The sequence below is a fragment of the Cygnus olor genome, chromosome 10, assembly GCF_009769625.2.
Source record: "Cygnus olor isolate bCygOlo1 chromosome 10, bCygOlo1.pri.v2, whole genome shotgun sequence".
In the NCBI taxonomy this organism is placed as follows: domain Eukaryota; kingdom Metazoa; phylum Chordata; class Aves; order Anseriformes; family Anatidae; genus Cygnus; species Cygnus olor.
In genome coordinates this window covers 14,505,257-14,518,575 of record NC_049178.1, presented here as the reverse complement: position 1 = coordinate 14,518,575, position 13,319 = coordinate 14,505,257, and the positions used below count along the sequence as shown (strand labels likewise).

The following is a 13,319-nucleotide window of genomic DNA, read 5'->3' as shown; positions in this document are numbered from 1 at the left end:
CACGGCTTGCACCCTGGGGCACTGCTGTCCTCAAGCCAAGAGGACATGGTCCTCTGGCACCACTGGGGCAGCGTCAGCGCGAGCATCCTGCTCCTTCCTGCCTCTTGCTGCTCCCTCGGTTATGCCGATGCAAATCTCTCTGGTTACTGCATGGACCAGACTGGGAGTTAATCTGGTTTAAATCAGGGCATGAAAGACCCCCTCTTTTTTAAAACAAAAACAGCAAAATCAAAACCAAAAAAACAACACATGGATCATTTCTCAATCCAGCTCACCACGTGGTTGTACAAACATTTGCTTTGGTATCACAGAGGGCAGTGCAAGGGCAGGAACAGAGGAGGGTGCTTGATTCACTGCTGCTGAAATAAATACACTAGCAACTGCACCCAAGTCATTCTTAAAATCAACACACAGACTCAGAAAGTGTTACCTAGCATCCTCCAAGAGTGAGAAAGCAAGCAGAATCACAAGTATTTTAGAGTAAGCTGAAAGCAGCTTTTATCATTGTAAGCAAGCAATTTTACAAAGGTCTGTAAATTTGCAATGTTCCTTTTTCAATCAGTACAGTAGATGAACAACACACTGTGTACTCATAAAATACAATCTAAAGATAGGTTCAAATAACAATTTCAGCACTTTTTACAACCTCCTACAGGCAGAAGTTCACATTTTTTTCCCAATGAAGTTTTAACACTCTTAGCTATGCAGCAGCACAAGTTACCCAGAATTGAACACCAAATGGCGGTTTTCCAAGGCACGGTTATTAGACATGATAACTACAACTGTCCTTGGTCGCATGTTGCAGCTTATAGTTCTAAATTACAAACTGATTTACAAATACAGCTAACTGACCTTCTTTGGTGCTATTTCACCAGTGACTGAGTTCAGGTGCTGAAATATTGAACACCTGAGCTTGCTCCCAGTGAGGTCTTTGCCACCGAGTTCAACAACAATGCAGTCAAACCGTAAGTGACTTGGCCCCGGGTCACACAGAAAATCAATGACAGTCAGAAAAAGAACCCACATCTCCTGGTGCTCAATGTCATTTCCTCTGCACAGAAAGGCACTGCTGAAGAAGTGTGAGGCTCTGTCACAGGACCTGTTCCAGGGCCTCTGTTCAATTCACTAGGATGCTTACCAGAGCCTAAGAAAACTCTTCTTTTAAATTCTGTACAGTTTTGCCTAAGGAAATTTAAAGGCCTCTTTTTCCCAAGCTGTCTCATATACACACATGACTATAAACAAGCAATGTAAGCTTGCTTGCTCTTTGAAAGGCAGCAGCTGTGTTGTTCCAAAAATCCCTCCTGAATGTAAACATATTAGCACTGTATAAACAGCTTGATTTAATAAGAAATGCAATACAACATTCCTGCTTTGTCTTTGGGATCACAATGTTGATAGTGGCAATAATTCAGAGGTGAATTATGGTATCTGCAGAAAAGAAAGAAACAGAAAACTCTCCAGCTATAGTTGTGAATTAATTTCTTCCTCTTAGCTGAAAATGAGAAATGGCTATAATTTAGTTCCCATTTAAAAGTTGCTGTTGGCTAAACTCTAAATCTTAATTGCTTCTTAATATTCTCTGCTTATTTTCCCCTTTGAAACCATAGTCTCTGGTATTGTAGTATTTATATTAAAAATCAGAATGGAAAACAATCAGGGGAAGGTCACCAGTCACTCCTAAAACTCCTTTCTTTTTTCTAAAGTAACAGAACATAACATGCATCTTAGTATTTTAGTTGATTTCCCAACCCTATTTACACTCCTGCACCTCTGTGAGAAAGAAAGTGCCACTGACCCTGGGTATCCCTTACAGTGTCAATATTCAGGACTTCTTCAAGTTGTGACAGGAATACAGTAAAAGTTTCCAGGCATAGTATGGCTCAGCATGCTGTAGGAACTTGCCTTGTTGCAAAAAAACTGAAGTCACACACAATCCCTAAATAGTTTGGAGGTCACTGCCAACACACGTTGCAATTCTCAAAGCTTGTAGAAAAGGCTTTGAGAGTAACAGTGGCAAAGATGGCAGAAAATCCAAGTCAAATTTTAAACTGACCTTGAAGTACTGCAGAAGGATCTCGTGATACTGAGTCTGGGTATAAAATCACAGATGCAAAACAAATGCCCAGAAACACAAAAATAATGTGCTTGGGAAACTGCAGCTTACGATGCACACGCTCAAAAGGGCTCTAGATGAGCTGGTAGTGCTCCAACGAAAGATCATAAAATCGGAGTGAATAGTTCTCCGAAATACGCAGTGGTTGTCCAAACAGAACCCAATTTCAGGAACTAGTACGGAGGGAATGAAAGCAGAAAAAAGAAATACCATTGTGCCACTGCGGAAGCGAATGCTGAATGTTGAGTACTACACGGATCTGGCCTCCTCATATTTTCTATCTGCTAAGACTCTAATTCTCTACACTACAAAAAATCAGTATCAGGTGCTAGAACTAGGAGCAGCAGCTTCCTTCGTCATGCCCATGACAGCTCAAGGACCAGCCAGGCCAGCTTTTCTGTAAGAGGAATCAAAGATGCACAGAAGCAAACTGTTGAACTATAACCCTCCTGCTGCGAAGCCAAACTCCCAACTAGCCCCAGTGCACCTTCCTGGCTCCTGGTCATCCCGTGGTGCCGCTCCCTTCATTGTCCTGGGGTACGAGGCAGGGCAATCTTTGCAGCTTCATTATGCTGACCTAGTTTATTTTCCATTCTACCAACTTAAAATCACATAGCCCTCTTTGCACAGCGGTGCCATTAAAAGTACTGAATTCAGGAAACTTTAGTAGAAAGGTAATTCAGAGCGGCTGCTTGCCTCTAAGTTCCCATCCCTTTTCATTACTGAGATGGCCATTGTGCTAAAAAGAAGGAAGTGACCCTTTCTCTTCAACATCAATCATATTCTTTCGCCATTTGTCCAGGATCCACATGGAAAAGGAACTGAGAACAGCAAATTACCTCTGCAAATAAGGGAGTCTTGTTCAGAAATGGGACAAATCATTCCCAAATATATTAAATTACAAGAAGTCTCTAATGAACACAGCGTGGAAGTTCCACAGACATAGGGAAAGCTTCATCAAACAGTGACTGCTTCCTTTCTCTCACCTTTTCACATAAAAGGAACTAAAAACAAAGCTTCTTTCCAACAAGACATCATCACAAAACTTACTTCAGTTCTGTATCACAGAATGCGATACAAAGGAGCAGAACAGAGATAAACGTTTTGCCAAACCTTCCTAAGCAATCCCTTAACTCCTTATTTTGGTCCCTGGATAACAGGGCACTGATGCAATGCAAAGAAGCAGAAGGCTTTGCTCTGCTTCATTGTTCTACTTATGTCACCTCTGTTCTCCAATCTTCTTATTCCCACTAATGCTCAAAAATGAAAAAGGGAAAATATCATTTGTTTTACCCTTAAAATGTATTGCCAAAGGGTAACCACGTCTCATCTGCATTTTCTAGTTCTCTGGGTTGTATTTTGTAATGTTTTTTCTCACACCAGAACAAAGAATTTCTGCGCAAGAGAAGACCCCTTGGTCCAGCATGCCTGTCCCCTCGAGGGTTATCCTTTCATAGCAAGTGTTTCTCTGCTGTGCACTTCAATACCATGTTTCCCTTACTGAAAAATCTGTCTCAAACTCATTTTCATGCCATTTGCTTTGATGGTGTTAATTAGCAAATTATTCCATATGTTGCCTATTACATTTTAAGCTAAGTATTTCTTCCTGAAAATCCAGATCACTGTTCCTTTCAAACTCGTAAATTAGACTCTGAGGTGTCTGAGGTTCTGTTTTTCCCTTTCTTTGAAGCACTTACAAAGATAAACATTTTATTTTTCCTAAAGAATGGTAATCACACTGAAAAGGGCACACAAAATGTTGTGTTACCACTTCAATGACACGGTCTGCACAACGTGAAATGTTACTGGGGACAATTTGTGTTCTAGTTCCTTGTTGATTTATTCTAAAACACGCATTTACTTCTTTTGTACTTGTTCTCTATTTGTTAAAAAAAATCCTAAGAACTATGAATTTAGGAACAGAAGCTTATTTTGAATTGAGAACATGTGCCTTCAAGTTTGCTTATTGTTCTTCAATTTGTTGCTTCATATTTATCCAAAACTTTTGACTGTTATGTGACATACCTTCCAAGTCTACATTAATTTTAAATCTCTACATTCTTTTTAGCATCAATTATACACAAAAAATTGATCCACTACTGTCAAGGGTATTAACGTACTACGTGTTCATAATTCTACCAAAGCTATTGATGAATGTTAACTACTCATGCAAATTATAGAGAGCAGATAAAAACCAATTGCTGCAACAAAAATGTTTTGTTATGCAAAACAACAAACAACATTACTGGAAAAATAATTTGGTTTCAGTTAAAGCTTTTGTTCACTTCCTTGATTTATGTGCCTGTTTGTTATTGCTAAGCAAATAAAAACGTTATGAGGGAGATGGTTTGGAATTTGAAAGATAAAACGCATTTAAGTAACGTATCTTAATTTGAGACTTGACTAATATTATGATCTATAAAAAAACAGTATTTACCAAAAATTAGTCTCTAACAATTGGTCACTAAGCCAGTACTTTCCAACTTTAATATTCTCTCAGGGAGAGTACTGTTACTAAATTTGCAAGTATTTCTCTCCATCCACTACAGAATCACAGAATGGTTGAGGGTGGAAGAGAACTCTGAACATCATCTAATCCAACCCTCCTGCCAGGCAGGATCAACAATGAGAGGTACCAACACCCTTCTTGATAACTGCTGTGAGCATTTTATTTCTAAACCCTTCCTCCTTAGAAGAGCATTTTGTATCAATGCAAGATAAATACTACTAGTCCCTTATTACAGTGCTTCAGGATACACCATATACTTAAAGGGCTTGTCTGGTATGAATATGACCAAGCTTAGTTCTTCAAATGAAAAAAAAAAAGAGAGATTTTGGAGAAGCGGTATACTGAAGGATGGGACACTAAATGGAAATGTTCAGAACCTTTGCAACTTTAGCATTTGCACACATATCACTGCTATTTTTTTCACTGTTTTACTGTAATCACATTAATTACTTGCAACTGTTAATAGAAATGAATTTCACAAGAATATTGTCATCTACTTGTTAATATACTTTAGAATGTTTCCAGTCTCAACAATTTGGCCAATTAATTGCCAGTAAAATGGGTGCATTGGAAAACAGATTGGTATTTTTGTAATTGATTCTGCAGATATAATGACTAATAGACCGCTATTTCTCACCAAAGCTACTTCTCTGTGTCCTATCTAAGCAGATTTTGAAATAATTCCAGAATGCCTTCTATAAGGCTAATGTCTGTCTAATTTTCACTACAAGAAAAATGAAGTACCTTAGAGTTCTGGTTCTGGCATAAGAAGGCACTACCGGTTTGTTTTACTCTAAATCACCTGGAGTTGGATTTGTTGATGCTAAACCTAATTTCCACTACTGAGCCTGGTTGGTGTAAAGGATGCTCTCTCTTTTTAAGAGGCAATCTTCACTTGCAAGATCTTGCAGTTCGTACTTGTGAATGCTTCACCAGTGCTAAGGAGCTCCTACATAGAGCATTGCTATGTAATGTGCAACAACTTTATCTCCCTTTTGTAGAAGTCAAAGGAAAAGAACGAACACCTGAAGATCACACAGAAAGTTAGTGGCAAAGTCACATGTGGTAGCTAGTACAGTCTCACTAGGCTTTTAATAGATATCTAAAATGAACTAATTGTGAAAATATTTATTGACATTACAGCTGGTTCTACCACTGCTACTAGTAACTTCATTTTCATGACACAAAAATTTAATATTTGAGACAGCTGAATAGTTAACCAACAGAGCTGTTTTAGCATCTGGAGAGATATCTAATGCATCTATCACCATAACATCCAATAAAATAAAAAACACGGGACCGCATTAAAAAATACCATCCAAAATGTGTTTTAAATCACGATCAGTTTCCCCATCTAAAGAAAACAGGCTCACCTCCAGTAGACAAGCACAGCAATGAGAAGAATGAGACACACGAAGGTCAGTGCTGAGACCACAATAAGTGGGATGATCCATTCCATTTTACCAGGAGAAGGTCTCGTGGCCATGCTGGAGCTGTTCTTGTCAGCTGTGTATTAAACACATAATAAAGACAATCATTAAGTGTAGACATAGTTACTGTATGGAAATATGTATAAGCAAAACAAATAGCTTGTGCATTTTACATGATATGAGCAAACACTCAGAGCAAAGATCTTCTAATTGCAGGGTGGGATTCCATTTGTCTTTAGTCTGAAACATTAGAGCACAGAAGTATGGTGTTTATTGCCTCATACGGCTTGGATTTTACTGCTGCCTGTAATTACAGTCTCATACACAATTTTAGGACTCTATCACTCAAGCACCTATTATCAAATGTGGAGGACCCTGCCGAGTCATTCCACCACAGCAACAAAGTAAATGTTTTGCTCCGTCATCAGTGTTCGCAGGTAAATGCACCCTGTTTCTCAACACTGCAGGACAGCTCTGTTTGCAAACCTCAGCATAATACTTTGCTTCAGAAATAAATTTCTTGGTGACTATCTTCAAATAAAAAATCCTCAACATGCTGGGTGTCATGTCACATCATTTGCTGAACTGTCACAATCTGGTGAGTTACTGCATACGAAAGCACTTTTTAGCATATGGATTGTCAAAATGGATGGATGAATGAATGGATGGTATGTGTTGTAACTGACAGAAGAAATTGTTATGCGGCAGCTTTTGAACAAAATTAAAGTTGGTCAATATATGAGAGCTGGCCAAGTAACTTCATTTTCACTTTTTGCATGTCTCTAACACCGTGCCAAAATTACTGTATCATATATAAGATAAATATCTAGGAGTTCTTCGGGTACTGGAGCTCATAAGAATAGACCCTGCACCTACACTGTATGTCAAAAAACACCAAAACTGTGCAAATTCAAGTAGACTTGATGAACAAGGTTTTTAGATAAGATTTTCAGGTAATCCTGTGTGGACTCAAAGATCCCTGTGAGTCCCTTCCAACTTAGGATATTCCATGATTCTGGTAACATGGTAGTGAAATATTTGATTATAATAATTTGATTATAAACAAAAAGTACAGAAGCGGATTCTGTATTTCATCCATGTTTCCTAAAAAAAACAGACAGTAATTGATTAATACCTGTCAACAGGACATAATGGGAAAGGATTAGTGTAAACAGCTTCTGATTTGAATGAGGATTGAAACATACACACTTGAATTCTACTTATTAGACCATCAGGTCCTTCCTTACCAATGTGTTTCCTTGCCCTCGTTCGCTATTGTATTATCATATCTTCTGAAACTGCTGCAAATCCTACCAGAAGAACATAATTGCCTTTTCACCATAGGCAGGCAAAACACAGATAATTGGAAGTCACCAGATGTCACATAATATGAAGTCATACTCTATTTTAATAGCATTTAGATTATATTCCTCCATAGGCAGGAGTAAAATTCAACTAACATGGAAGTAAAGGTTAATTGTAAATGCTTTCGCCTGACTGCTGAAAACAGAGCAAGGCTGCAGGCTGCTGCAAGCCCAGCAAGAAATCTTTCTAGTTTTAAGAACTAGGCTGATGGAGGTAATGCCCTTTAGCAAGCAACCTAAATGAGGTGCTAATCAGAGGGATGTTTGGTGGAAGTGAATGTGAACTGAGTGTAGAACTGATCAAAAGAGAGATGAGTAGCCACTGGTCTCCAACTTCAGTAAGAATGGCTACTGAGGTTACCAACAGAACCACTCTGCAGAATATGCACACGATGTTGTACTTAGAGCACGTGGTGAGTGTTAGTCTTCACAGCATACTAATAATATGTTCCATACCATTTTCGAGATAGGTTTTTGATTTCCTTGATCGGCAAGGAGTAAGGAAAAGAACAACCCTACAATTAAAGCGAAGGCTTATTCTCTGTATTTACAAAACCTGCAGAAATAAGCCTTGAGGCATTGGTCTTTATCAGTGCATTTCAAATCATTTAACGTCATGAAAAAATTAAGTCTGTGAGGTGTTGCTAATCAGAATGGCAAAAAAGACAAAGTAAAAACCATGCAACATAATAAATCTTAGTAAGGAGCCAAATGGTCCTACCACTTTACATCTGTACGGGTATTACTTCATTTCATACCAAGGACAATATTCTATTCAGTTTTGCCTCCACATATTTCAACACAAAAACGTATGTTTTTGTTTGCATGGAAAGAAAATTAAATTCCATTGTAAGCACAGCATGGGCTAGAGTCCCAATGCACGCTATTAAATTCTGCAATGCTCATGATGCTCCTCTTACTCAGTCTACTGTGGAGAACACACTTATCTGACCCTGCCAACTCTGTATGCCACAGATGTGAGGATCAGTAAGTGCTCAGTATGCTGAGTGCCAGAATTGCAAATGCCATTCCTGCATGCTGACGGCTGGCCCCGGCTTCCAGTTGGGAATGCCCAAGCAGTGATGTGCTGAAGAAAAAACATAAACCATTCCTGTACTGTCTTTGAAGACAAAGTCTTAGGTGTTTTCCACTGCTGAAGTAAAGTGTTGAGAGAGGTTAAACAAACCAACACCAATAAAAGTTGCTCTAGAATGACAGCTGGGGCCAGAGGCACAGCAGTACAGCTGGAGTGCTGGCAGGTGTCTCTTGAGTGTCATTGCAAAAGAGCCTAAAAAAAGCACACTGGGTAACTTGGAAAAAAACTGAAGAAAATACACACACAAAGGACAGATCTGGGCCCTTATATCTTCCCATTTTTCTCATAACAAAATAGTATACAATAAAAAATGCTCAGCATTTTACTCTTTCTTTTCTAAAGTGAGAATGTTGAGGCATGGTAGCACCAACAGCATATCCTTGTAACTGTGCCCATATAACTACTTCGGGGAAAAAAAAAAAAAGCTTAAAAATGGACCAGGAAACTCCATTTTTTCTAAGAAATGTAAACAGTTTCCAGTGGCATATGCCTTCGTTGAATTAATTCAGTTTGCCTTTTACTGGCTTGGAATACATCCCGGTAGGAAGGAATAAAAATTATTACAGCATATCTGTTTCAGGAGGTCCCACATGACACCAGCCCAGCATTGCTAAATAAACTTCTACGTCTATAAAATCCGTAATGGTTGCTTTCCTGTGAACCACCCATTCAGCAGTGCCATCCAGGTCCTGGATGGATGAGGCCCTGGCATGGCGAGTATCAGAGAGCACTGGGCAGCGAGGGGTGCTTTGGCAGTGAAACTCCTGCACAAAGGTCAAGGCATTCTACAGTCTGTGAAATGTACTGTTTTTCTGGATATTCTTGGTAATTCGTTACTGAGAATAGAAACGTGTTTATTTCCCTTAAGTTACACTGCTTGCTATAATAAGCAACCACAGCCTTAATATATAACGGATCTGCCTTTTTCTTTTGAAACTTCCCTTTATCATCCCTTGACATTGCACAAGCCACCAGTACAAAGTTCTGTTTGTTGTACTGTTGCAGATACCGATAACTACAACAATACACGTTCTGCATGCCCAAAGAAAACCTCCACTGCAGAGTTGCCTCTGTCCCTATGGTCACTTAAAAGAAAGTCACCTGCTCACCCCTCCTTTGAGTAAACAAAATTACAGACTTATATAAAACTATTAGTTAATTCTAGAAAATAATATTGGCCATGTTATTCAACTCTGAAAAGGCAAAAATGTATGTTCTTTTAAAAAAGATCACTTTCACACAAGCTCGTATCATTGGACAGCAATTTTCTACCTATTTTTTTAAAGGCATTTATGCTGTATTCAGACTTAGAAGCTGCACACAACTAAGCATGGATTTTCACTGCTTTGTAAACGGATGCCAATCATGTTTAAACCTGATGTTGGATAACTGAGACTCATACTGTTTGCACGCATCAAATTTTTTTCAGTAATCCAATTCTTTTATACACAAGCCATTTTACTGCTTGCTTCAATAAACTGCCATACAAAATGGCTCATGTGCCACATGAAAATACAGCTTAATAATCCTTGCTGTGTATGGAGAAAGAAAGAATTACACAGATGTTTAATTATCTTAATGAGGTTACCCCCGAAAGGCTTTTGTAACCTCAGACTTGGCAAAGACTGTTCTAAAAACTAAAATCGCTCTGTTAAAAGTATATGCCTGGCATGAAAATTTAGCCTGCACATCATGATCGCTTTACACAGCCCTCTCATGGGAGGAACTCAAAATAAATGGGTGGGCACTGAGGATGGGAGGACATGGATGAAGTTTCGATCAAGGTCCAAACATAGGTCTCTGTTCTTAGGCTCTGCTCATGACTCAGGCAAAAGCCCCAGCCAGACATATATTCTTTGCTCACAACAGCCCTTTCTTTACCCCCTATCATGTACAAAGGATCTGTTTAACTGTCTGGCACAACAAACCAGAATTCTGTTGGGTTGTGTCTGTCTAGCTTGATTAAACTGAATCATCCTATTTCCTTTTTTATTTCCTTTTTTTGAGGAGAGGGAGGAGGGGAGAGCATCATTCTAATTGCTGTTTTTCTAATTTTCAGGTTTCAGAGTCATGGACAATGCTGAGCAGCTGCGTGTGTAACAGTTGCAGATCAAAGGTACAATTAGTCTAATGTGGGCAACAAAACAGAGACAGGGACGATCAGGAAAATGAAAGAGGAGAATGCAAGCAAGCGCTCAGTGACAGAAGAAAATCATTAGCGTTGGCCAATACCACCAGACAAGAAGAGGCCAATGCCATTTGGAAAATAATGACATGGCCTCAGGAGAGGTGTGTGTATGTGTGTGTGAAATAAGCACTAAAAGAAAATGAGCCTTGCTGTGCTAATTGGCCTCGCACTTTCCCCGTAATTTCTCATGTGTTCCCTGCTCTCCTCTAATCATCCACACTCGTGAGTACTTCCCCATCCAGTTATCTCCTTACAACTGCTAATTTGATGCTATATAATTAATTTTACAAGTGTACATTGTTATGAAACAATTTTCTACTCCTTAAAATGATTAAACTTTCTACTCACAAAAACATTTTGGAAACCCTGACAGCTTTTTAAGAACTGATTTCCTGGTGAAAAGATGCATCCAAAAAAGTTTCTGCTCTCTACGGGACACAGTAAGCTGCAGCGGCATTGTCTCAGCTCATTTCAGAAGTGAGCTGCACCTTTGTTTAACTGTCCTGATCCTCAGGAATTATTTCAGACAATTCTGGCAATATCCTCTTGACTTTGCTAGTTGTTGCCTTGATCTCAGGTTCACCTGGTTGTGGAAAATCTTTAAGTCCTTTCCTCACAGGAAGAGGTCTTGCTTATGCCTGGAGTTTCACCGAACTCAACTTCTTGCGTGAGCTAGGTCTGGTCTGTTTGTATGAATTACAGATTTCCATATTGCTACGGAAAAAAATTAACCTGAAGAAACCAGTTTCAGGCTTCGTGGTTGTGTTTGACTTATGGGCCAATTTCCCAGGTGTAGGTTTTGCTGGCAGGAATCTTTGGTAACCCAGATCTAGCCTGGGGGAAAGTTCCTCTGTCTGCGTTCCTAAGTCTCCTCACAGGGCTAACAACCCCAAAAGGTCAGCCAGGCCTTACTCAGACACATCTAGTGAAATATTTGGGCAAATTCCTGGTAAAGTAGACCTCAGCTATTCATTGCAGCAGCCTGGGGACAAAAGATGCAAAGAAAAGGAGGAAAAACTCACCTAAAGAGACTTTGAAGGACAAGATCCTCACAACTGGTGCAGAGAGATTCAGACTGAAAACCTCTGTCCCCATCTCAAAATCTTCTCAGAGCTGAGAAGTGTTAGCTTTACCCAACTTCTAGGCAAGGAGTTGCCACACTTGTGGGCAGCCTAGCTTCTCCCCCTTGAAGTCAAGGACAGGGAATGAACCTCTACCTCAGGGAAAGTAGCACAAATGCAACCTTCTTCTCTGAAGAGCCATTCCTGCCCTTTTGCCACCAAGTAGCCTCCTCGGTTCCCTGAAGGATCTGGGAGAGGCTTGTCTGGGAAGTTGAAAATATGGTACAGCTCCTTCCCTTGTGGGCAGGTATGTAACCAGAAGTTTAACAAAGATTCAACCAAGGTCAGCGTGGGTGAAACAGATGACTTTTTCTCATATCTTTTCCCCCAGCTAATGGTGGTTATTTCAGATTTTATTTTCTACACATGGAAGCCAGATGTGTAAGATACAAGGATCTTCAGAAGTTATTCTCCCCCCATATAAGCATGGAAAAACCTAATTTGCAGAGTCCTTTCAAGACCGATCCATCTTTGTGTGCAGTCTTCAGGTAGGGTCACTTCAAGCCTCCAAGCCTGCAAGTGAGCAGAGCTCTTAAAAGAGCCTGTCTGGTAGGAGGCAAAGCTGTATTGAACCACTTTCAGCAATAGCTCTCTGCATGCTAAAAAGAGACAGAAATCACTACAGACTAGGAGGATACAACCAGCAAGTACTTATTAGCAATATGAACAATATTTCCCCAACTCTTCATTGATTTTTATCTTCTTCATGGAATAAAAACCAATCTAACAACAATCCCTCTGTCAGGAGCTAGGAAGCATGACCAGCTACCCACCTTTCCTTCAATTTACATTAGGCTGAGAATAAGCCATGAGGGCTTTTGATAGGGCTTATATTAGGGATGTCATATTTGGGCCATTCAAGAATCTGGTGCATGAGAAACCAGCAAGCAAAAAGACCAACTAAAGACAGCCACTCCAGAGGCAGGTTCACCCATGCAGATCAAACAGTTGGGGTTCAAACCTAAATGGTGCTGAATGCTTACTCTCAGCACTGCAAAGTGTGGTGAGGACAAGTTCCCTTCTTCCTGCTAAAAGGTTTTTAGGGCAAGTGGCGTGTTGAAAGCTGCCTGACAGTTGAAAGCTGCCAGACATCTCACAGTACACTTAGTGGGAGCACTGGACTTTCAAGAAGATAGTCGGGTGAGGAATAAGAAAAACAGCATTGTATTAAAAAAAAATATATATATATAATCTGCAAAATCTGGTGCAGGTTTCTTGGCTTCTTCACTAATCTGTTCTCTTACAGAAAAGTTATGATTCACAGCATTACAGTCAGGTCAGCATTTCTGTAACAAATATTATTAAAGATTGGATTTAGCTTTGTTTTCTAAATTGGTTCTGAGCTATAACTGAGTGCACAATGTCTGCATTTTTGTGTTTGTAAACGTAGGGAAAAATAAATATTTAATTTTTTTTTCACAGTATTCTAACTCTAGAGCTGCTTCGATGAAAAACAAAATTAGAAAACAGTCTATAGATTATCAAAATAAACAAT

General features: G+C 39.5%; 1 protein-coding gene across 3 annotated transcripts in view; it reads right to left on the bottom strand.

Annotated features, from left to right (window-relative positions):
* The window catches only part of PTPRG (protein tyrosine phosphatase receptor type G), a 402,944-nt gene that overhangs the window by 63,794 nt on the left and 325,831 nt on the right, over window positions 1-13,319 (bottom strand). For all 3 annotated transcript variants that reach the window (XM_040569169.1, XM_040569170.1, XM_040569171.1), the window contains one exon: window positions 5,999-6,131. In XM_040569169.1, the coding sequence (XP_040425103.1) occupies window positions 5,999-6,131 (133 nt within the window). The remainder of the gene's footprint in view (window positions 1-5,998; window positions 6,132-13,319) is intronic.